This window comes from Phacochoerus africanus, chromosome 5 (genome assembly GCF_016906955.1).
Source record: "Phacochoerus africanus isolate WHEZ1 chromosome 5, ROS_Pafr_v1, whole genome shotgun sequence".
Classification (NCBI taxonomy): Eukaryota; Metazoa; Chordata; class Mammalia; order Artiodactyla; family Suidae; genus Phacochoerus; species Phacochoerus africanus.
In genome coordinates this window covers 105139455-105162756 of record NC_062548.1, presented here as the reverse complement: position 1 = coordinate 105162756, position 23302 = coordinate 105139455, and the positions used below count along the sequence as shown (strand labels likewise).

General features: G+C 41.7%; 1 protein-coding gene across 3 annotated transcripts in view; it reads left to right on the top strand.

Moving 5' to 3' along the window:
- The window catches only part of TMEM178A (transmembrane protein 178A), a 56007-nt gene extending 33071 nt beyond the window's left edge, over window positions 1-22936 (top strand). For 2 of the 3 annotated variants that reach the window (XM_047782225.1, XM_047782224.1), the window contains 3 exons: window positions 6707-6820; window positions 10196-10333; window positions 21947-22936. In XM_047782225.1, the coding sequence (XP_047638181.1) occupies window positions 6707-6820; window positions 10196-10333; window positions 21947-22188 (494 nt within the window). In that variant the 3' untranslated portion in view covers window positions 22189-22936. Of the gene's footprint in view, window positions 1-6706; window positions 6821-10195; window positions 10334-18435; window positions 18600-21946 lie in introns of those variants that run through there. The other variant, XM_047782226.1, reaches the window with a different exon arrangement.
- The last annotated feature ends 366 nt before the right edge of the window (window positions 22937-23302 follow it).

Here is a 23302-nt window from a genome sequence, read left to right as displayed (position 1 = left end):
TCTTCTCTGCCCACTGGGATCAGGCCTGTTCCCAGCAAGGGGCAGAGGAGGAGATGGGCTCTGAGAATATTAGCAATAATGTAAAAGGGACCACACATTTCCCTAGCACAGGAGTTGGTCTGCGTCCGAGAGAAGAATTTCTCCCCAGTCCATACCCCATCTCAGCCCATCTGAGATGCAGGTAGGACAAAGCCACTGAGTCAGCCATGAACCAGTCCAGTATTTAACATGTACTGAAGAACATGGATAATATTACAGGCAGAAACCTCAATTAGGTATCAGCTTTGTTTCCAAAAGAGCATATGTTTGTACTAAACTGAAAAAATTTGTTTTTCACTTCAAACTGACAGTTCATTTTATAACTGCTGTTCTCACTACCCACAGAATAAAATGCAGTTCTGAAAGATTAAGGATCTCTAAATTTCCTGAGTGAGCATTATATAAAGTTTGGGTAATAGCATATGTGTTGAAGTTTGGTTATTACTTTGCACTGTGGGCTTGGGCTAGTTACTTAGCCTCTCTGAATTTTAGATTTTTTCTACCTACCTAATTCCATTAGCTAATAAGACCTATTTTTATATCCAGCTCATAGGGGATTTTGGTGAGAGCCAAAAGGATTTGTCAAATGCTTTTTTAATGCATCTGTGAGATGATTTTGTGGTTTTTGTGCTTTAGTCTATCAATAAGGTATATTATATTAATTCATCTTCATATCTTGAATCAGCCTTACATTCCTGGCATAATTCTCATTTGGTCATGATGTACAATACTTTACATATATTCCTGAATTCAGATTGCTAGTACTTTTTTGAGGACTTTTGAATACATATTCATAAAAAAATATTTTCTAATATTCTTTTCTTATGATGCCTTTGTTTTTTTTTTTGGATCAGAACATTACTGGCCTCATATAGTGACTTGGGAATTGTTTTCTCCTCTTCTATTTTTTTTTTTTTTGAAGAGTTTTTGAAACATTGTTAATTTAAAATTCACCAGTGAAGCCGTCTGGTCCTGGACTTTTCTTTATGGAAATTTTTTTTACAAGTTAATTGCTAACTCAGGCTCTTTAAGGGATATAGCTCTAGTCACCTGTTCTATTTCTTCTTGAGTCAGTTTTGGTAGTTTGTATCTTTCCAGGAAGTTCTCATTTAACCCATATTATCTATTGTTGGCATATAATTTTTTCATACTCTTCTTATTCAATTTTTTATTCCTATAAGATTGTTAATAATGTCTTCTGTTTCATTCCTGATTTTAATAACTTGAGTCTTTTCTCTTTTTATCTTAAATGGTCTAGATAAAGATTTGCCAATTTTATTAATATTTTCAAAGAACCAATTTTTGGTTTTGTTTATTTTCTTTATTTTTCTAGTCTCTACTTCATTTATTTCCACTTTAATTATGTAGTCTCCTTCTACTTTGGGCTTAGTTTGTTCTTTTTTTTGTATTTGGGTGGCAAGTCAGGCTAGATTTGATTTAAAAACTTCTCTTTTAGTGTAAACTTATAGCATTTACAGTCATCAATTTCCCTCTAATCACTGCTTTAGCTGTATCCCATAAATTTTGATATACTGTGATTTTGTTTTCATTAATCTCAAAGTGTTTTTAAATTTTCCTTGTGATTTCATTTTTTTTTTTGACTCATTGGTTGTTTAGAAGCATACTTTGGGAGTTACCTAATTTCCACAAATTTCTGAATTCCATATTTCCTTCAGTTATTGATTTCTAATTTCATTATATGTGGTCAAAGAACATACTTTGTATGACTTTATTTTAAATGTACTGAGATTTGTTTTATTGCCTAACATGTGGCCCATCTTGGAGAGTGTTCCACATGCACTTGGAAAGAGTGTGTATTCTGTTATTTAGTGGAGTCCTCTATAGGTGTCTGTTTTGTTTCGTTGATTTGTGGTGGTGTTCAAGTCTTCTGTTTCCTTGCTGACCTTCTGTCTAGTTGTTCTGGCATTAATGAAAGTGAAGTACTGACGTCTCCATATATTGCTGTTAAATGGTCTCTTTCTCCTTTCAGATCTGTCAGTTTTTGCTTCTTGTATTTTGGGGGCTCTTTTGGTAAGTGGGTATATGTTTTTAGCTGTTACATCTTTTTAGTGGATTGACCCTTTTATCATTATAAAATGTCTTTATTTGCCTCTCGTAACAATTTTATCTTAAAGTCTATTTTGTTTCATAATAGTATAGCCATTTCATTTCTCTTTTATGCCTGTTTGCATGGTATATATCTTGTTCCATCCTTTTATTTCCAACCTACTTGTATCTTTGAATCTGAAGTATGTCGGACATCATATAGTTGCATCATGCTGTTTTTTTCAGTCATAGTCTGCTTTCGATTGGAGTGTTTTGTCTATTTACATTTAATGTAATTCCATTTAAATGTTTATCTATGTTGTAACATTACAAATCTCCTTTGTTTCTTCATGTGGATTCAGTTACTGCCCTTTCGTTTCAGAAGGAGTCCCTTTATAATTTCTTGTAGATCTGGTCTGCTGGTGACAAAGTCTCTCCGTTTTTGTTTAACTAGAAATGTCTTCTTTTTTTTTCTTCATTTCTGAAGCATAACTTTGCTGCATATAGAATTCTTGGTTAATAATCTTTCTTTTCAGTGCTTTAAATATGTCATTCCACTTCCTCTGGCCTCCATATTTTCTTTTTCTTTCTCTCCAGGGCCACACCTGTGGCATATGGAAGTTCCCGGCTAGGGGTCGAACTGGAGCTGCAGCTATAGGCGTATTCCACAGCTCTGGTAACCCACTGAGTGAGGTCAGGGATCAGACCTACATCCTCATGAATAGTATGTCAGGTTCTTATCCTCCTGAGCCACAAAGGGAACTCCACGGCCTCCATGTTTCCTGATGAGAAATCAGCTTCTAATCTTTTGAGGAGCCCTTATACATGACTCGTTGCTTTTTTTCTTGCTGTTTTATTTTTTGTCTTTTTTCTTTCGTTTTTCTTTTTTAGGGCCACACCTGTGGCATATGGAGGTCCTCAGGCTAGGGGTCGAATTGGAGCCGCAGCCACTGGCCTATGCCACAGCCATAGCAGTGCCAGATCTGAGCTGCATCTATGACCTACACCACAGCCCATGGCAACACTGGATCCTTAACCCACTGAGCGAGGCTAGGGATCAAACCTTTGTCCTCATGGTTACTAGTCAGGTTCGTTTCCACTAAGCCATGACGGGAACTCCATTCTTGCTCTTTTCAAGATTCTCTATCTTTGGCTTTCAACAGTTTGATGATGATGTGTCTGGATATGGATTCCTTTGTGTTTAACCTATTTTTAGTTCATCAAACTACTTAGATATGTAGATTCATGTTTTTCATCAAATTTGTGTAGATTCAAGTTTTGACAATTATTTCTTAAATATTCTTTTTGTCACCTTTTCTCTATCCTTCCTGTGATTCCAATTACACTTATGTTGGTGTGGTTGATGGTGTCTTACTGCTATCTGAGGCTCTGTTCGTTTTATTCTTTTTCCTTTTTTTTCCCCTCAGACTGGATGATCTCAATTGATCTGTTTTCAAGTTTGCTGGTTCTTTCTTCTGCCTGCTCAAAATTCTCTTGAGCCCCTCTAATAAATTTTAAAATTTCAGTCATTATAGTTTTCTACTTCATAACTTCTATATATTTTTTTCTTTTTTCCTTTCACACTTTCTATCACTTTATTGGTATTCTGTATTTGGTGAGACATCATTGTCATACTTGCCTTTAGTTCCTTGGACATGGTTTCTTTTAGTTCTTTGAACATATTTCAAACAGCTGATTTAAAATCTTTGTTCCATGAGTCCAATGTCTCAGCTTCATCCGTGATAATTTCTATTGACTGGCATTTCCCCCATCATATTTGAACCACATGTTCTTTTTTTTTTTCTGTGTATGTTTTGTATTTTTTAATTGAAAATTAGGCATTTGAAAAAAAAAATCAAAACTACCATGAGGTACCACCTCACACCGGTCAGAATAGCCATCATTAATAAATCCACAATAACAAATGCTGGAGAAGGTGTAGAGAAAAGGGAACCCTCCTGCACTGTTGATAGGAATGTAAATTGGTACAACTACTATGGAAAACAGTATGGAGGTACCTCAGAAAACTATACATAGAACTACCATATGACCCAGCAATCCCAGTCTTGGGCATATATCTGGACAAAACTTTCCTTGAAAAAGACACACCCACCCACATGTTCATTGCAGCACTATTCACAATAGCCAAGACATGGAAACAACCTAAATGTCCATCAACAGATGACTGGATTAAGAATATGGGTATATATACACAATGGAATACAACTCAGCCATAAAAAAGAACATTTGCAGTAACATGGATGGAGCTAGAGACTCTCATACTAAGTGAAGTAAGTCAGAAAGACAAATACCATATGATATCACATATCTGGAATCTAATATACGGAATCTAATATACACACAAATGAACCTTTTGACAAAAAAGAAAATCATGGCCATGGAGAACAGACTTGCGGTTGCCAAGGGGGAAGGGGAGGGAGTGGGATGAATTGGGAATTTTGGGGAAAAAAATTAGGCATCCGAAATAATATAATGTAGCAACTGTGAAAATTAGATTCTCTCCTCTTCAGTGTTTGTTAATGTTTTTGTGTTGTTGCTGTTTATTTCTTTAGTTTCTCTCCTGAGCTAATTCTGTAAAGTCTGTATCCTTTGTTGTATGTAGCCCTTGAAGTCTCTGCTTGGATAGCTTGGTGGGAAGCTAATTATTGGACAGAAGTGTCCTTAAATGCCTGAAACCAGGAAGTCCTCCAGTCTTTGCCAAAGGGCCCTGTGTGTGTGCATTAGGGCATGTATTCAACTCTGCTTTAGCCTTCACTTCCTGCTTACACAGAGCTTCAAGGTTAGCCCGAGGATGAGGATGAGTATCAAGTGGAACGGTAGTTTTTAAAAATACAAATGTAAGCTATTAATACATTTGCAGTCTGTTATGTGTTATTATTCTCATAGCAGATCATTTGCTCTTTGTAAGTACAAGCATTTTCTGACTTATGAACACATAACTTATATGTAAACACTGAACTTACATGCCTTAGACTTCACAACCACGGCCAAGGGCCTATGTTGAAAAAAACAAAGAGAAAAATAAAGAGCTTGGAGCTTTTAGAGACTCTGTGGTTTCATGAGAAAAAAAAAAAAAAGCTCCAAAAAACAGAGATAGAATTGGGTAGTGTTTCTTAGCTGCCTGCATCAGAATTACTTGGGCTGTTTATTAAAATTTAGATTCCTAGCTCTATCCCAAGTCTTTTGAATCTAAATATCTTGGGTGGGGTCCAGGAAGCTACTTTTCAAAAAATGTATTTTATTGAAGCATAGTTCATTTACAATGTTGTGTTAATTTCACTGTACAGAAAGATGATTAACTTATACACATATATGCTTTTTCATACTCCTGTCCATTATGGTTTATCACAGGATATTTTTTTCTGAATTTTATGACATTTATAGGTATACAACAGGCATCACAACCAAATTTTATAGCTTTCAGGAAGCTAGTTTCAACTAGCTTCCCAGGTGATTGTTATGCACAGTAATGACTGAGAAACTGTTTAGGGAAGATGATCCTAAGCTGCCTTCACATCAGGGACTAACTGTCTCAGGATGTAAACTGTGCTGAAATACTAATGTCCCCCATTTCGATGCCTGATTTTTTTTTTTAAAAAGTCACTTTATTTTTACATTTACTCAAATTCTACCAACTAGAGATTTATTTGCATCTATGAGGATTTGTTTTAACAGCTGCCAGAGTTAAAGGATTAACTTCACTCACAGCGCTTTAAAATTAATCTAATCAGATCGCATTTATCCAAACAACTGACCAAAATGATTTGCAGGGAAAGAAGGAAGTTTTGTTTTGTTTTAATTTGAAGGGAGGATAGCTACCTTCATGGTATTCAGAAGACTTTGGGGGAAAGTAGGCCCGTGTTAATTTTTGCAATGAAAGCATGGGTTGGGAGGGAGGCTAGACGGTATTAGATAAAGCAGTGGGTCCATCTGGCTATTTCAAAATATTGTGCATACGACCAGAAAAGGGAGGCAAAACTTGTTTGCCTCCTTTCTACTTTTATTATTACTCTTTCGCTCAGGACCTAGAATTCAGCTCAGTACAATTTGTATTAGGAATTACATCAGCTGCTCTAGGGTTAGTTAGGCTCTTGTGGGTTGTCTGGAGACCTAATCACCACTTGAACCAACACGTAGAAGTTTCTTTATGGAAAAATGTCTTCTAGTTTCCAAGTAACACACTTCCTAACATACTCTTTGATTCAGCCCATTTGAGAGTTTGAGGCTGGCTCATATTTGGACGCGTGAAGTTTATCTGTGTTCATTTAAAATTCCAAGCTGATTTCTCCCAACTGTCTGTATACTTTTAGGCCCTTTCTCCTTGAGGAGTTTTGTGTTTAGTTAATACAGATTCAGTGTTGAAAAAACAATTAGGGGAGTCTATATCCTTACCAAATTTAATATATTCAAAAATGAAAGTTGATTGTAAAAATTATTTCCTGTTTGGGGTTTTTACTGCTCTGTTAATGAGAGTAATCATGACATTCTTATGCCCTCCCTCTTCAACCCAGTGTGGGGCACATTATCCATCCTGCCTTCAATTTGAGAATTCTATTACAAATGCACAGGCAAGTAAATCGCATTTCTTATTTCCTTTAAGGGATTGCGCAGCGATGTACAGCTATCAAGTACCACTTTTCTCAGCCGATCCGCTTACGAAACATTCCTTTCAATTTGACCAAGACAATACAGCAAGATGAATGGCACCTGCTTCGTGAGTATTTCTGGGGAAGGGTCAGTGAGCAAACGGTGTCTTTCTGAACAAAAAAGAGTTCCCACCAGCCCTCTCAGGCTTGGCCTGAAAGATGCCATGCTGATTCTCTGGGGCCCTTGGGGCCCCAACCAACAGGGTCAGAGATGCAGAGGGTCACTGTGCCCTGGTCACAGCTTGTTTACAGATCGAGGGTGTGAGAGTCAGGTGCGGGGCTTTGTGGGACAGTGCAGTAAGCGTGTCTATCCCCGCTGGATATGTACACAGGCCACCTCCAGAGTGATTCCTCCACCACGTCATGCGGTGTGAGGCCTTGATCTGACAATTGTCTTAGTAAACCAAGGAGATTATACCTTAGGTGCTCCTATTTTTGTTTTGTTTATCCAATATTCATTTTAGTTACTGTATCTATCTCAGACCTTGGTATTTCTGCTCAAATATCTTTATGAGTGGATGTGGCAGTTTTCTCAGAGGGTGTCCATTACGTTGATGGCAGAAACTGTCTTTGTTGCTGCCAGGAAAAATGTGAAACTCTAGAAAGGATCATGCAGTGCGACCCCAAAGAGGGCTGATATTTACCTGAAAACTGTCGATTCATGCTGCCTAGGGATCGATAATTCAGGAAAGCAAAAAACGAGGCCTCATTCTTTTTCGTGTTTACCCTAATCAGAGGTTGACATTGTCATTTTCCAGTGAAATAAGCAGCAAGGACTTCAGTGAGCTTGTTTGGTGACCAAAGTCACTACAGGAAACCAAACAGAATTTCATTTTGTAAGAGAAATCTCTTTGCAGATCAAAGGGCTCTATTTTGAATCTCAGACACATGAATGGAAACTCTTAAGATATTGCCCACAGCACTGGTGTAATATTATAAATCTTATGACTGACAAATTTAGGACTTGGAAAGTCATTGGCTAAGATGTGCTTTATTTCCTTCCTTCCTTCCTTCCTTCCTTTCTTCCTTTCTTTCTTTCTTTCTTTCTTTCTTTCTTTCTTTCTTTCTTTCTTTCTTTCTTTCTTTCTTTCTTTCTTTCTTTCTTTTTCTTTCTTGTCTTTTTAGGGCCACATCGGCAGCATGTGGAGGTTCCCAGGCTAGGGGTTGCATCAGAGCTGTAACCGCTGGCCTATGCCACAGCCATAGCAACACCAGATCCGAGCCACATCTGTGACCTACACCACAGCTCATGGCAACGCCCGAGCAAGGCCAGGGATCGAACCTGCGTCCTCATGGATGCTAGTCGGATTCATTTTCACTGAGCCACAACGGGACCTCCATAAAATGTGCTTTATTTCTTAATAGTATGACTTCCTGAAACTTCTTTCTTGCTGGCTGATCTTAATGATGACTTCTCTGTAGAACTTAGAGCCTCATCTAAGTGTTCTTATATCTTAATTCTTTATGAACATATTTGGAGTTCTTTGCCCTAATTGTCTATCCAGAAAGCCACTGACTGGTTCTAGTCAGGTGAGAAAAGATCATCACAGAATCCTGAAAAAGAACCTTCTCTCTCTCTTTTTAAAATTTTTTTGAAGGGTAGTTTATTTACAATGTTGTGTTAATTTCTGCTGTACAGCAGTGATTCAATTACATATGTATTTTTTCATATGTATATTCTTTTTCATGATGGTTTATCACCGGATATAGAATATAGTTCCCTGCGCTTTGTTTATCCATCATATATATAATGAAGCCTTATCTCTTTAAGAGTTTGTACCCTGTTACTGCTCAGCAAGGCATTATTGAGCATTCTCCTCTCAATCCTCTTTGGGGAGTGCATGGAAAGATGCTTTCGGCAGTCTCACGCATGGCTCTTTGCAGGAAAATCTCACTTGGTGATCTGCACCATGTTTACCAGATAAACTTAACATGTCTGGTACTAAGGCAAATCCCACGTGGGTTATAGCCAAACCTTGTGCTTTTTAATGGCCATAGAAAAATAAAACTCGAACCACAGGGAATTTAGGAGCGTGTGAGATAATGGTGGCTGAACTCTTATTACACTGCACGTCTCAGAACGACTTACACCTTAACATTAAACAGACCCTTTAAGTGATCGGTGCCTGTGACCCCTAGCTCTGTGGTATCTATGCTTCCTCTTCTAGGCTGCGATGCCCTGCTTCAATTTAGATGCTCTGAGCTGGAAATGAGAAATCTCTTTAAAAGAAAGGGATGGTCCATGTGTGACAAGGGCCCGACTGGAAGCTGCTGGATTGCACCCTCTATACATCCATCACCTCTGAGTCACAGGGGGGCAGGGGAAACAGGAACACACAAGGAGGTGGCGGCTGCCCGAGCACATTCACAGCAGCCCACACTCCTGCAGAGGGGTGTGCCTCTCTTCTTGGCTCTTTGTGTGCACAGGTGTGCATTGTCCACCTTGCCCAGACCTGTTGACTGGCCTCAGGGGCAGACTTAGGTTTGGGATCTGTTGCTTTAAGAAGGATCGTAGAAATTTAGGGCACAATTTTAAAAATTGGCCTTGTTTTAAAAAATAAGAGAGGGAGGAAATGGAAAAAAAAGCAAGACAGCAGGGGTGGGGTGGGGTTCGTGCAAAGTGGAAGTGTACCCAGGTGTGTATAGTCAGCCCATCTCTTGGTTTGGTGCAGACGGTGGGGGAGGGGCTGGGTTTCTGGCCCAGTGATTACAGTTGTGCCTTTGTGATGGACCACATTGGACAAACTGTGTATACAGTGGGGCTTGACCCATGGGAACAGTCCTTCCTTCACCTGAGTACTTGGGTGCTTGGGTCGTAAGGCCTATGTTTAAGAGGAGAGAGCGTTTGTGAGCAGCTCTCTTGCATATACATGTGGTCCCTATTTCAGTAACAATTGCCTTCACTTTCTCAGATCCTTTTTGAAAATAGGCAGGAGTAAATATAACTGAAAAATAAAACAATTGGTATCCTTGGTGCATAGGTAGAACCATATTTGGCTGTAGCTCACTTTTTAGGCTCTTTCTCCAAAGTCAGATTAATTATAGCCACTACCGGGGTGTAATTAACCACTACATTTCTATCGTTCTTTTAAGGATAATAAAAATATTTCGCAAACCTTCCTCACTCTTCAGTGTGCTAAGTAGCTTTGCTATCTATTACCCAAGTTTACCCTGGTGTCCTCTGGTCTGCTTTCTACTTGATGTCGACTTCTCCATGGACTCAGACAAGGTAGATGCTGACACTTCAGTTGGTTACACCTCATCTGGCCTCTTACGAAATGCCTGGGGAAGAGAATGTCCTAAATCACCTTGACCCTGTGGACCCTACACCTGCCCACGAACCTCATTAACTTTCACCATGTCTGCAAAGCTCTTCATTCTCTAATTTTCCATGACTCTCCTTCTTCTACTTATTATTTTGAATGTTTGTGTTTTGAGATTAGATTTAAGAAGAATCACTGCCGGCTTCCTGGGCATGGCTGTGGCTGTCCTGCTCTGTGGCTGCATCGTGGCCACGGTCAGCTTCTTCTGGGAGGAAAGCCTGACCCAGCACGTGGCTGGACTCCTCTTCCTCATGACAGGTACGGGGAACACCTCTGACACCTCTCCTGGCAATGGGGAAGGCTGCCCTGCCTGCAGCTTTCACTTTGTTCTCTGTCAGTTTTCTTTTCACTTGTGAGAAAAACAAAGTTGTTGGACTTTGGTAGGTAATACAGAATTTAAAGGAAACAAGTGTTAGAAAGTGCAGGAGTTCCCATTATAGCTTAGCGGTAATGAACCCAACTAATATCCTTGAAGACACGGGTTTGATCCCTGGCTTTGCTCAGCGGGTTAGGATCCAGTGTTGCTGTGGCTGTGGCATAGGCTGGCAGCCGCAGCTCTAATTTGACCCTTAGCCTGGGAACTTCCATATGCTGCAGGTGTGGCCCTAAAAAAAGTACAGCCCGGATTTCCCTATGTTGGCCTGTTACAAGGATGGATGGAGCTAGGCTCTGTGGCGCATGCCTGTAGTCCCAGCTACTCGGGAGGCTGAGAGTGGAGGATCTCTTGAGCCCAGGAGTTCTGGACTGCAGTGCACTAAGCCAATCCAGTGTCTGCACTAAGTTCAGCATCAGTACGTTGACCTCCCCAGAAGTGAGGACCACCAGGTTGCCTAAGGAGGGGTGAACTGGCCCGGGTCAGAAACAGAGGTTAAAACTCCCGTGCTGATCAGTAGTGGGATCAGTCTGTGAATAGCCACTGCACACCAGCCTGGGCAGCATCTCTTCTGTTTGTCCCTCCCTAGTTTAATAAATGGGACTTCTGTATCTTCTAAATCCGTGTATTCCCTTAAAAAATAATAAAAGTTTGCCCTAAAAAAAAAAAGTTAGATGGAAATGTCTTGGGTGTCATCTGCACATGAGCCAGGTCTGATTTTTCTGTCCCATTCTTTCATTCCCTGCCCCTAACCCTGGCCTGCACTCTGGGCAAACGTGGGCCTTTGCCTCCCAGAAGCTGGTGAGCTGAAAGAGGGTGAGAAGTGAGCACGGCCCATGCCCCCTGGGCTGAACGTTAACTCTACGTCTGTCTCTTAGTGCTGGTGTCATTGGTGTCAGTTTTACACACGTAGCATTCATTCATATCACTCCACAGGTATTTTTTGAGGACTTACTATGGACCAGGCACTGTTGTAGGTGCTAGGGACACACAGTGATTGAGGCAGGCAAAATCCTCCTCCATTTCCGTTGTGGGGAGACACAAATAATAATATGTGATGGTGATAAAACTACGAGGAGGAAAAATGAGTTGCAATAGGGGACCCTGTTCCCCGAAGGGAGTGTCCTACAGGCAGAGGAAACCGCAGTACTGAGCCTGAAGGCGGAGATGGGTTGATGCAGGTGCCATGAGCCACAGAAGAAGAGGTGTGTGGCTGAAGAGCAAGGAAGGAAAGGACAGCATCACAGGAGGGGAGAAGCAGGTAGTAGCTTAGGTTTTAATTCGAGGGCGATGGAAGCCGCCAAGAGAGTTTAAGCCCAGGAGTGACTTGATCTTAAAGCAGGAGATTGGAAGGGGGTGTGCGGAGACGACTGAGGTCTTTTTGACTAGCAGGTGAAGGATGTTTTTGTCTAAGAAGGAGTCAGGAGCTGAGTTGATGGCTGAAATTGACTGAAGGTGGCTGCCAGGAAAGAAATCTTCCTTCCTGCTCCTTCACAGAAAATGCGTACGTGAGTGATGAGTGAATGCCAGGTTAACGGGTTCACAGAGTACACGCGGTATTGGAAGTAGTATTACTCTAAATGTGTGGCCATTTTGAATAAGCGTTTTCTGCTTCCCTGAAATTCTGATAGTCAAGTAACCACGACTGGGTCATTCACTCAAGCCCCTGTTAAGGGGAGGCCGTGGCGCCCCTCGGTGGCTGGTACCATTTTCGTAGCTTCAAGAGCTGGCAGGTAGGTGGCGCTTGCCTTCGGGTGCGTCCACCAGTTAGCTTCGGTAACCCACCTCACGGACAGACCCTTCCTTGAGATGGCGCTGTCACTGGCAGCGACGTGGGATGTGGATGATTGTTGTAAGCGCCAGACACACCTGCACAAGTCACTGGCTCCTGAATAAATCTGCAGAGAAGCATCCTGAGTTTTCCACATTTGGGTGAATAAACAGAGGCTGCAGGACTGTAGCCCAAGGAGGCTAAAATTCTAGTTCCTCAGGTTTTGAAGGAGGATTTGAACCCTCAAGACCAGCCATGGGGTGGGTGCTTGCCTAGGGGATTCATTTAAAATCCAAATTATAGACGGAGCAGGTGACGGCAGCAGAGTTGAAGAGGCCTGTGCTGCCTGCCCAGGGGATTTCATTAAAAAATCTCCCCTATTTTCTTCTCTCCCTTTATTAGTTGAGCCCCCATTTTTCTAACTCTTGTCCTCATATACATCAAAGACATGCAGATTCACTCCCCCAGCCCTGGAAAGGCCCCGCATGGTATCCTTAGGAACATGAAAGGAAAGCCTCAGTAGTAGTAGTTTTTAAAAGACACTTTTTGTATGGGTAATACATGAATAATTTAGGATTCTCTTAGATATAAAACAATTGTTGGCATTAAAATAAATCACAGGACCATAAAAGCCAGGCTTGGCGAGCACTCCTTGGGAGGCGGAGGGGCTGGTTTGGTTTTAAAGAAAAGAAGGAAGGGTGGGAGCTTGGTTCTGGGTTGGCTCAGAGGAGAGCTAGGAGCCTGGCTGACTAGGTCAGTCCCAGCTTCCCCTGCTCAGCCCTCACTCCTGATCCTTCTGTGCACTGTAACTCCAGGCCAGACTGGCTCAGGGCTCGGTAGAATTTATCACCACAAGCCCCTGTACAATTGTTAGAGAAAAATAAAACCAGCAGAACAGTAGCCACAGGAGCAAAAACCCATAGGAACCGCCCCTACCCCCACAAAAAAACCAGAAAACCAAAAAACGCACCACAAACATATAAACTTGAAGTTCGATAGTTTAATGATTGGTTCCGAAGGATTGACAGGCAACATAACACTGATTGGCTTTTTTTTTTTTTTTGATTGCCCAAACAACATTTTTTTTTTTTTTTTGCAATAAAGGGAAAATCCACTTTGAGATCCCACCACCTGAAAAATTAGGTTGTTAAAATACTTTCCTAATTGTGGCCCAAATCTCATCCAAGTCTTTGTCTCATTAAAAACAACAACTGCAGGGAGGGAAGTGGCTATGGCTCTGAAAGGGTAGCTCAGGGCATCACTGTGGTGGGAATACTCTGTATCTGGACTGTGATGCTGTCACATAATTTGCACATGTGGTAACATTGCACAGAACTAAATTCACGCACACCCAAGTGAGTGTGTGTAAAAATGGTGAAGTCTGGATAAGGTGGATAGATCATGTCATTGTTGGCTGTGCTATTACACTCTAGCTGTGTATGATGTTACTATTGGGAGAAATCAGGCAATGGGTATATGGCTCTCTCTGTGTTACTTCTTTCAGCTGCGTGTGACTCTATATTTATTTCAGAATAAAAATTTAGAAGAAAAAATGTTTGTGTCCATCATCATGTGGAAAGTATTTCGTTTTCTGGGCCTCCATGTGACATTAATACCGTAAGCATTCTCCATGTCCCTATATTCTGTATTTGGTTTTTAATAGCTTTTGATAGCTGTATGTTCTTCTACAGAGTAGAGTTGCTGTGTTGTGCTCTCTTACTGTGGGATTTAGGGAGGATTATTTCATTTTTGCTGCTACAAATAATACCTTTCCATTTCCTTTGTGAACATGGAGAGAACTATGTAACTTTGTTGCATGAGATAAATTAGCTGTAGGACCTTTGCCTGCAGCAGCAGGAGATGACCCAAGTAAGGGTTAAAAGAATTGATTTTAATTAAGCAGAAATGTCTTCAGCAGCCCTAGTCAGCGTCACTCCCACAGAGTTTTGATGCTAAACTTAGCCTCTTCTAATGTGCTGGCGTCTTCAGTCTCTACCTGAATTGATTAGGCCAGCCTTCAATGAAGATCATCACTGATGTGACAGTTTGAGATGTTAAAATGGAAACTTGAAAACAATCTCTGTGCTTCTGCCTTATTGCATACAGACAGCTCCTGATTACCCACGTTTGGAACAGCAGGGCTGCTGGCTGTCACTTCTCTCTCCTGTTTCTTGGGGCCTCTCAAGGGGTCTTCCAGCAGGGCCAGGGGCAGGCCCCACATCCCCCAAGAGTCCCAAATGTAGCCTTTGGATTTCATGTCCTCTCAAGTTCCACACATGCCACAGGCACAGGCAGGGGAGGAAGGGAATAAAACATCATCCATCCAGTGGTAAGAGGCTGCAGGTTAGCGGACCCCACTGCCTTCAGGCACTGCTAGTGAGCACTCCCATCGACTTTGTGTTTGTTTTTGGTTTTTATTTTGGCTGCCCCTCAGCATGTGGAGTTCCTGGGCCAGGGATCAGATCTGAGCTGCCACTGCAGCTGTGGCAAAGCCGGATCCTTTAACCCACTGTACTGGGCCGGGATCGAACCTGCATCCGGATGCTGCACAGACACCGCTGATCTCACTGTACCACAGTGGGAACTCCTCCCATCAACTTTAAACGATGCATTCTATTAGGTTGCCATTGTGGTAGAATGATGATTATCACTTGATATCAATATAGATATTTTAAAGTGTTAGTTTATTCACAGCAGATTATATTTTTAAGTATAATTTTTTATGTCTCTGTTGTAGGGTTTTCATGATCTTTTCATTTACTGGGAGTCTCAAAAATTGGATAAAGCTTGGTCCTGCCTTGATGGGCGCCTCCATTCCACTCCACAGGCTGTGCCCTGAGTGGCTTCTGTGGACAAGGCTGGGCCTTTGGGACAGCAGAGAGAGGAGACAGCTCAGACTGCCCCAGCAAAGCTTAGGAAGGGGTAACGCTCATGTTAGGTGACCCCCTGTTTTGCTTCAATACATTCCCAAAAGGGGCTCCTCTGTAGATGTATTGAAGTATCCAGGTTATCCATTGATTGTGACCTAAAACTATAGATAGGTCTGTAATGCCTTATCTGAAGTCCTTGGAGCCAGGTACATTTTGGATTTCAATATTTTTAAGTTTTATTTTAGAAAGGTAATATTGTGTATATATCCTGTATTAGCTAACATTCTAGCAGAGTCTGAAATCAAATGCATTAACATTTCTGCAGCAAAACATGAATATTCACACTAGGTGGGATCAATAAGGACTATAAATAGCCTTATGTGACATCGAGCCAGGGTTTGCAGGTCCATGAGATTGCTGCGGTCTTTCGGAAAAAGATAGGGTGTGTTTTGGATTTAACTATTGCAGATTGTGGATCTTTATTGATTTTTTTTTTTTTGACGTTTTGTCTGTCTCTGTTAGTCCTGCCCAGTCATTTGGTTAAGGCAACTTAGCAATGGCTTTTTGAGCAGTCGGTGTGAAAAGGAGTATGAGGCGTTTTTTTCTGGAATTGCAAAGAGACCAGGATGATGAGCAGGCCATCTTTTGAAGGAGTGAAAAAAAAAAAAATCAATGTTTACGCCTTTGGGTGTTGCGGCTCTGTTATTTATCAAGCAGGCTAACCAGGGTGAAGCAGCTTCCATTCCTTTCCACCTTTCAAGCACATCAAAGGAGGACCCTCAAGAGAGTGGGCCCAGTTACCAATTTACATTGTACCAGCTGGCCATGGGCACCGTGAAGAGTTTAGGGAAGGAAATTAGGTTGATGATTTGGGATGGCAGCATAAATTTACTTCTGTCCTGATCTGAAAATATCCTTCTGGTCTCGTAATTCTGTGATATCACTGTATCTTCTAATTAAGAATATTGGCAGAAAACCTTTTAATATTTTAGAGGAAAAGTAGCTGCATACAGGGCTCTTCAGAAACAGTAATTATCCCCCCTTTTGAGGATACTACCGGCAGTAGCTGGGACTGAGCTTGGGGCTTACGAACCACTTCCCCCTGGCACCACCAGCGGGGCTGAAGACTGTCAGTGGAACTCCTGGCTGGTCAGGGTAGAAGGGGAAGGGACGGAAAAGCCTAAGAGAAGAAGGGAGGAGACATGACCTCTCTCCTCATGGATTTTTCAGGAAGGACTCTTAGATTTTGAACTTTTGGGATGTAAGGCTAGAAGCTTATCTTTGCATGCCCTCATATACCTTGCATTAACTGGAATTGCTGATGACAAAAACGCAACTTTATCTGAAATAACTTGTCATCTGGGTAAATCCTACAGGAAGCAATTTGGGATGAACTGGTTCTTAGGTGTGTAGAACTCCCTGTATTGCAGAACTCAGTCTTGTTCAGCAGGTTTTGCGGACTCCCATGTCTGCAGCGCTGTTAGACTGTGAGGAACTCAGATGGAGTCCAGGAGGTCTCTACACCTTTTTTCCTGAGATGCAGACTGGAAAGTGAGTAGAAAGAACACTTGGGGTTCCTGATCACAAAAGTCTCAAACCAATGATGGCTGTGACCATCAAGAGCCCATGAAACTCAACTACTTCTAGGATAACCAGAGCTGAGTCTGGAACATAGTAGACACCTGATAAATAGTTTTGTTTTTTGTTTTTTTGTTTTTTTTTTTGTCTTTTTGCCTTTTCTAGGGCTGCTTCTGTGGCACATGGAGGTTCCCAGGCCAGGGGTCTAATCGCAGCTGTAGCCTCTGGCCTACCCCAGAGCCATAGCAATGCGGGATCTGAGGTGAGTCTGTGACCTACCCCACAGCTCACGGCAACGCTAGATCCTTAACCCACTGAGCAAGGCCAGGGATTGAACCCACAACCTCATGGTTCCTAGTCAGATTCGTTAACCACTGAGCCACGACGGGAACTCCAAATAATTCTTTTTTTTTTTTTTTGTCTTTTTGCTATTTCTTTGGGCCTCTTCCACGGCTAGGGGTCGAATCGGAGCTGTAGCCACCGGCCTACGCCAGAGCCACAGCAACTCGGGATCTGAGCCGCATCTGCAACCTACACCACAGCTCACGGCAACGCCGGATCGTTAACCCACTGAGCAAGGGCAGGGACCGAACCCGCAACCTCATGGTTCCTAGTCGGATTCGTTAACCACTGCGCCACGACGGGAACTCCCAAATAATTCTTGAATAACATTAAATAACACTTTAATTGTAAAATCTTGCTTGGGCCTGTAAAAGGGGTAGAAATATACTTCATACACTGACCACACACACAATGTTATTGGCTGAATTGCGTGCCCCTCACCTCACATGTTGAAGTTCTAACCCCTAATACTTAGGGATGTGACTGTATTTGAAGACAGGGTCTTTAAAGAGGTGATTAAGTCTAAACGAAGCCATTAAGGTGGGTCCTAACTCAATAGGACTGAGAAGAGGAAATCTGTACACAGATAGTGAGAGAGCAGACTGTGAAGGCTCAGGGGGAGACCGTCACCATCTTTAAGCCAAGGAGAAAGGCCTGGCAAGAAAGCAGCCCTGCCAGGATCTCCATCTCAGACGACTAGCCTCCAGAACTGTGAGAAAATAAATTTCTGTTCTGTCCTGGTCCGTGTGACTTTGTTGATATGACAGCCTGAGAGAACCAAGACATGAGGAGCTGTAAAACATGCATATGGAACTAAAACAGAATTCTACAGGATCCAAATGGACCTAAGACTGCTCATCCAGTGACCACAAAGATGTTTTCATCCTTTAAACAACACTTTTTCTTTTCCCCCTTTAAAAAATATCCTGAGGCGTTCCCGTCATGGCGCAGCAGAAACGAATCCAACTAGGAACCATGAGGTTGCGGGTTCAATCCCTCGCCTCACTCAGTGGGTTAAGGATCCAGTGTTGCCATGAGCTGTGGTGTAGGTCGCAGATGAGGCTCGAATCCTGCGTGGCTGTGGCTGTGGCGTAGGCCGGCAGCTACAGCTCAGATTGGACCCCTAACCTGGGAACCTCCATGTGCCACAGGTTGTGGCCCTAAAAAAGCCAAAAAAAAAAAATATATATATATATCTTGAATGGGTTAGGCCTCTTTTACCAAAAGCTTGTTGTCAATACTGGAAACAACGCTTTGTCTCCTCTCTGAACATTTTTTTGTAATAATCAGAAACAGCCCTGCCCATCCTACCATTAACAGCTGTGACAGCTATCTATTTGCCAGCTTCCTTAGAGATGTGAATGTCTGGAAGGGGGAAACTCTTTAGATAAGCTCTTTTGTTCACCTTTGCTTTTCTCTCACTCAGAACCACTTCAAGAGCATCTTGGAGGAAGAAAAAGGTCACTCGAAGATGAGCCTTGGGGCCATTTGTGGGAAGGGGGAAGGGCAGACAGGGGGCATGTTTGCGGGATCATGTGACCCCTCTCAGCTGAATGAGTAAAAAGCAGCAGGAAATACAGCAGATTTTCATCAAGGTTTGATGATGTTCTTTTCTACAAAGATCTTGTGTCACAGAGATGTATGTACTATTTCAGGATAAAATAAACACTAATAAGGAATACAAATAAGATGAGCAATCAGGTTTGCAAGGCAAGATAGATCCAAGGGTGAGATTAGCAGCCAAAAAGCCTGCCATGAAGTCCCCGATTTCTGTTCCTGGTGGGCCACTAATTTAGTTTGGGGGACATTTCAGCTCTCTGGCAAACTCGGTTAAATAAAGCCATTTTCTTAGTGACATCATTCACAGTGTCCATGAGGTAAGTACAAACCAAGTGTCCTGGGGAAGCACAGTGCTCATGACACTCAGGGCAGAGAAAGTCATCCTGAGGTTAAGCCCTCAGGGTAGGTTGTCCCTTATAATCTTTTTCTATTTAGTATGAATTGGAGGTAGTTATGCTGAAATTCATTTCACCAAAAGCAATTTTATGGAGTTGGCAGGGGAGAGGTGCTAATAAAATCAACATTGAGCATAAAATCCAAAGGAAAACATGCAGAAAGAAAAATCCATGACATTCAATTTTTTATTTAGCTGCCTAACACTGAGTACTAGATTGGCTAGGAAATCTTGGGAAATGTTTATGTTCTGTGTCCAATTTTAGAGTCACAGCAATTTGACACTGCAAGGGACTTCAGGAACCAAGTCCCCCATTCTTTTCTCCTAGAGGAAGCTCAAGAGAGGTTAGGTCATGTCAGACTCACATAGTGATTAGTAGCAGAGCTAGGGACCAGAATACTCATTCCCTGCATCCCAGCCCAGTGCGTTGGGACATCAAAGGATGATTAAAAGTCTTAGTTTGAACTCAAGCTTTCAGAGGTCATTAAAACTATGTACTTGTAGGGAGTTCCTGTTGTGGCTCAGTGGAAACGAATCTGACTAGTATCCATGAGGATCAAATCAGGGTTCAATCCCTGGCCTTGCTCGGTGGGTTAAGGATCTGGCATTGCGTGAGCTGTGGTGTAGGTCTCAAACCCGGCTTGAATCCCACATTGCTTTGGCTGTGGCATAGGCTGGCAGCTGTAGCTCCAATTTGACCCCTAGCCTGGGAATGTCCATATGCCACAGGTGTGGCCCTAGGAAGCAAACAAAACAAAACCAAAAAAGCCCAAAAAACAAACAAAAAAACCCAAACTATGTACTTGTAAAAAGCCTCTTAGATATTCAGCTGTGTGCAGTCGCTTAAATGCAAAATAGAGCTGTTTTTCCGGTAAAGTAGTCATTGTTCTATTATTCTAGTTTACCTGTTGATACTCCAGAGATCAAATTTTTCTAACTGCCTCATTGTTCTATTACCAGCATTCATTAAAAGGACCTTGTTATATACAAACGCTGTCTTTGTTTAGATGCCTGTGAAAACATTCATGGAGATGTAAGAACATTTGCTCTTCACAAGGTTTGAAAAAAGCAGAGGAGTATTCAATTTTTGAGTGGACCATGCCTTTGTGAAGGAATTATTTCCATCATGCTTTTTCTTTGGAGAATTCAAAAAGTGATATGTTTACCGTAATAATCTGGAGCCAGAAGTCAGAAGACAAGATTTCATCCTTTTTAGAAAAACAGAATCGCTTTAGAGTCTGAAATAGACTTGGGCAAAGAATAGGAGGTATCGAATCACCTCAGATCAAGCATCCTTTTAATTTAAAACATTTCTTTTCTAAATGCACATTTGGAAAAGGATTTAGGCACTGTGCCTTTATGTATTTGAGCGCGGGCAGAATTCTAGCACTTGAAAAATGGCCATTTCTGTCTGCTCTGAGTTTGTTTTTCTGCTAGTGTTCTGATCTCTGAAGGTCTATTAAAAAGAAATGGTAGTGGTGGTGGCAGGTGGGGGAGGTACTGTTACTTTTAAGCCTCTCAGTCCCCAAATCAGTGTCTGTTTCCTGCGAAGGTGCTGCATAGAACCCTAAGGTTGCCAAAGCAATTTTCCGGGAGTTTCCATCGTGGCGCAGTGGAAATGAATCCGACTAGGAACCCTGAGGTTTCAGGTTCAATCCCTGGCCTCACTCAGCAGGTCAAGGATCTGGCCTTGCTGTGAGCTGTGAGCTGTGGTGTAGGTCGCAGATGAGGCTCAAATCCTGAGTGGCTGTGGCTGTGGCGTAGGCCGGCAGCTACAGATCTATTAGCCCCCTAGCCTGGGAACCTCCATATGCAGGGGTGGGTCACTAAAAAGAAAAAAGACAAAAAAAAAAAAAACAAAAAAAAACCACGCCAAAGCAATTTTCCAGCAAATGTATGTAACCTCCATTACAACAGGGATAAACCAAAGTATGAAAAAGAAACGTGGAGGACTTGGAACAGAACTGAACATTCTGAAACTTGAGTGGATACTTGACTGGGGCCAGTTTTTGTATTCATTGTCCCCTTCAGCTCAGCAACTGCCTCATTGGGATCCCATGGTACCAGATGCTAGATACCCTAGTATCTACATCCTAGGGTACTAAAAATCCTGTGTTTGGGGCTTTTGAAGCGTTTTCATCAGATTCCTGATTTTAGTATCCTGAAAGAACAATTATACATAACATGTGTTGTTAAAAAAAAAAAAAGATAAAATTCTGGGTCTGTTCATTGTCCTTATGCCACCCAAATTACCTGTATTATGAGTGGTTGAATTATATGAACTCCTTGAAATATATGATGTCAGCTATTTTACCTGAAGTCCAACTTCCTGGATTTAATTTATGTTAAAGTCTTTTATTCATTCATAAAAAAAAAAACAACAAGATTTTTGAGGCCCTAGAATGTGCCAGGCTCTGTGCCTTAAAAACCTTGTGAAAGTTCATTTTAGATCTTATTCACAGGCAACGTGATAAATACAGTGATAATGGTAATCAGAAAATGAAGACAGTATAATGATTGCAACAGTCTGAAAATGTGCCAACTCAGGTATGGATCAAAGGGAAATGAAAACCATCTGTATTAGGTTTGAGTGATTACGAGATTTTTTTCCCTTAAATTAAAAATTTTTACTAAGTTTTTAAGGATAAAAAACTGAATTCAAATTTACATAGCCTTTAAATGAGGTAATTCTAAATAATTCAAGATTTCATCCTTTTTAGAAAAACAGAATCGCTTTAGAGTCTGAAATAGACTTTTTTTTCCCACTCCACTATCTCCAGAACCTACCATATAGTCTGGCACATAAAGGTTTTGCCAATGTTTGTTGAATGAAGTAGCTCAAGTAAAAGAATTGTGGGTCCTTTATTAATTTGGACTGATCATCTCATCTGTTGATTTGATTTTCACAAAGGCCTGTCTGGCATTTGCCTTGTAGCAGGCAAAACTGTAACCGATGGCTCTGCTCTCTTTGTATTATTTATAGGAATATTTTGCACCATTTCCCTCTGCACTTACGCTGCCAGCATCTCCTATGATTTGAACCGGCTCCCGAAGCTAATTTATAGCCTGCCTGATGATGTGGAACATGGCTACAGCTGGTCTATCTTTTGTGCCTGGTGCAGTTTAGGCTTTATTGTGACAGCTGGAGGTCTCTGCATCGCTTACCCATTGATTAGCCGGACCAAGATTGCACATCTAAAGTCTGGCAGGGACTCCACAGTATGACTGTCCACGCTCAAGTTCACTGCTCGGTGGCCCGTCCACAGCGCGGACCACTCTCGAAGGGGATGGAGCAGAGTTCGAGTCAGCATCCTAAGCACAAAACTGGTCTTTTTTGTCATAGACCAAAAACGGTCATTCCAGCCTGTTGCCTGCCAGCCCCTTCTGGATGACTGATAGCAAATCCTGCAAAAAACCTCCATACCTTTCCAAGGACGAAACTACAGCGGATTCAAGTGCTTTAATGACTATTTATTCTTTGACTGTGAGGTGTGGGGAGCAGTGCCATGGAGCATTTGAATTTGGAACAAGAGGGGACCTCGATGGAAAAATTTGTATGATGGCCATTTATTTCAGAAAGTTTGTATATAGCAATTACCCGAGAGTCATTTCTATTTGCAGAGGGATTCATAACAAAGCGAGTATCATTTTCTTGTCATTGGACCGTGCTTGTTAAATTTTAATGCGGCACCTTCAGAACTTGTCCTAATGGTGTCTTGTTGTGTCAGCACCAAGTATTTGTGCATTATTTGTGGATGTTCCTTGTGACAGGAAGGTTCTTCTGTTGCCTTATTTATTTTTAATTGAAGTCTTTTCTTCGTCTTTATGCTGGTATCAAAAATCATAAGAGAAACAGATCAACCGTGGAAGAGCTAATCTGTAATACTATGCAGTATTTGAAGTCCTGTCTATCGTTCAACCTGTCTCTTTATGTTAACTGGATTTCTGCATTAAACAACTGCCCCCTTGTTAACCTGGGTGTGTCTTCCTGTCTTTCAGCCGTGGCAATAGGGAGATAGCCATTCGGACAGGTGGAAACGCTGCTGTTTTAATAGTTCTCATCAGGCCTTCTGTTGGTCTTTTTTAATTGATCCTTTGTAGCAGCCACACGCTTGCTGTTGACAAAATACGTCTTTTTCCAAACTTATTTTCAAACTTTTCCATAGTCCTTTGAGTTTTCTTCTCTCACTCTTCCTCTCTGTTCTGTCTGGAGACAGCCAACCATAAGGATTCACAGTCTCAGGCCTTATCCTTGGAGCTGGGTTTTGACCTTGGCTGCACATTAGAATCACCTGATTAATTCTTCAACTGTACCTAAACTGGGCCCCACCCCAGACCA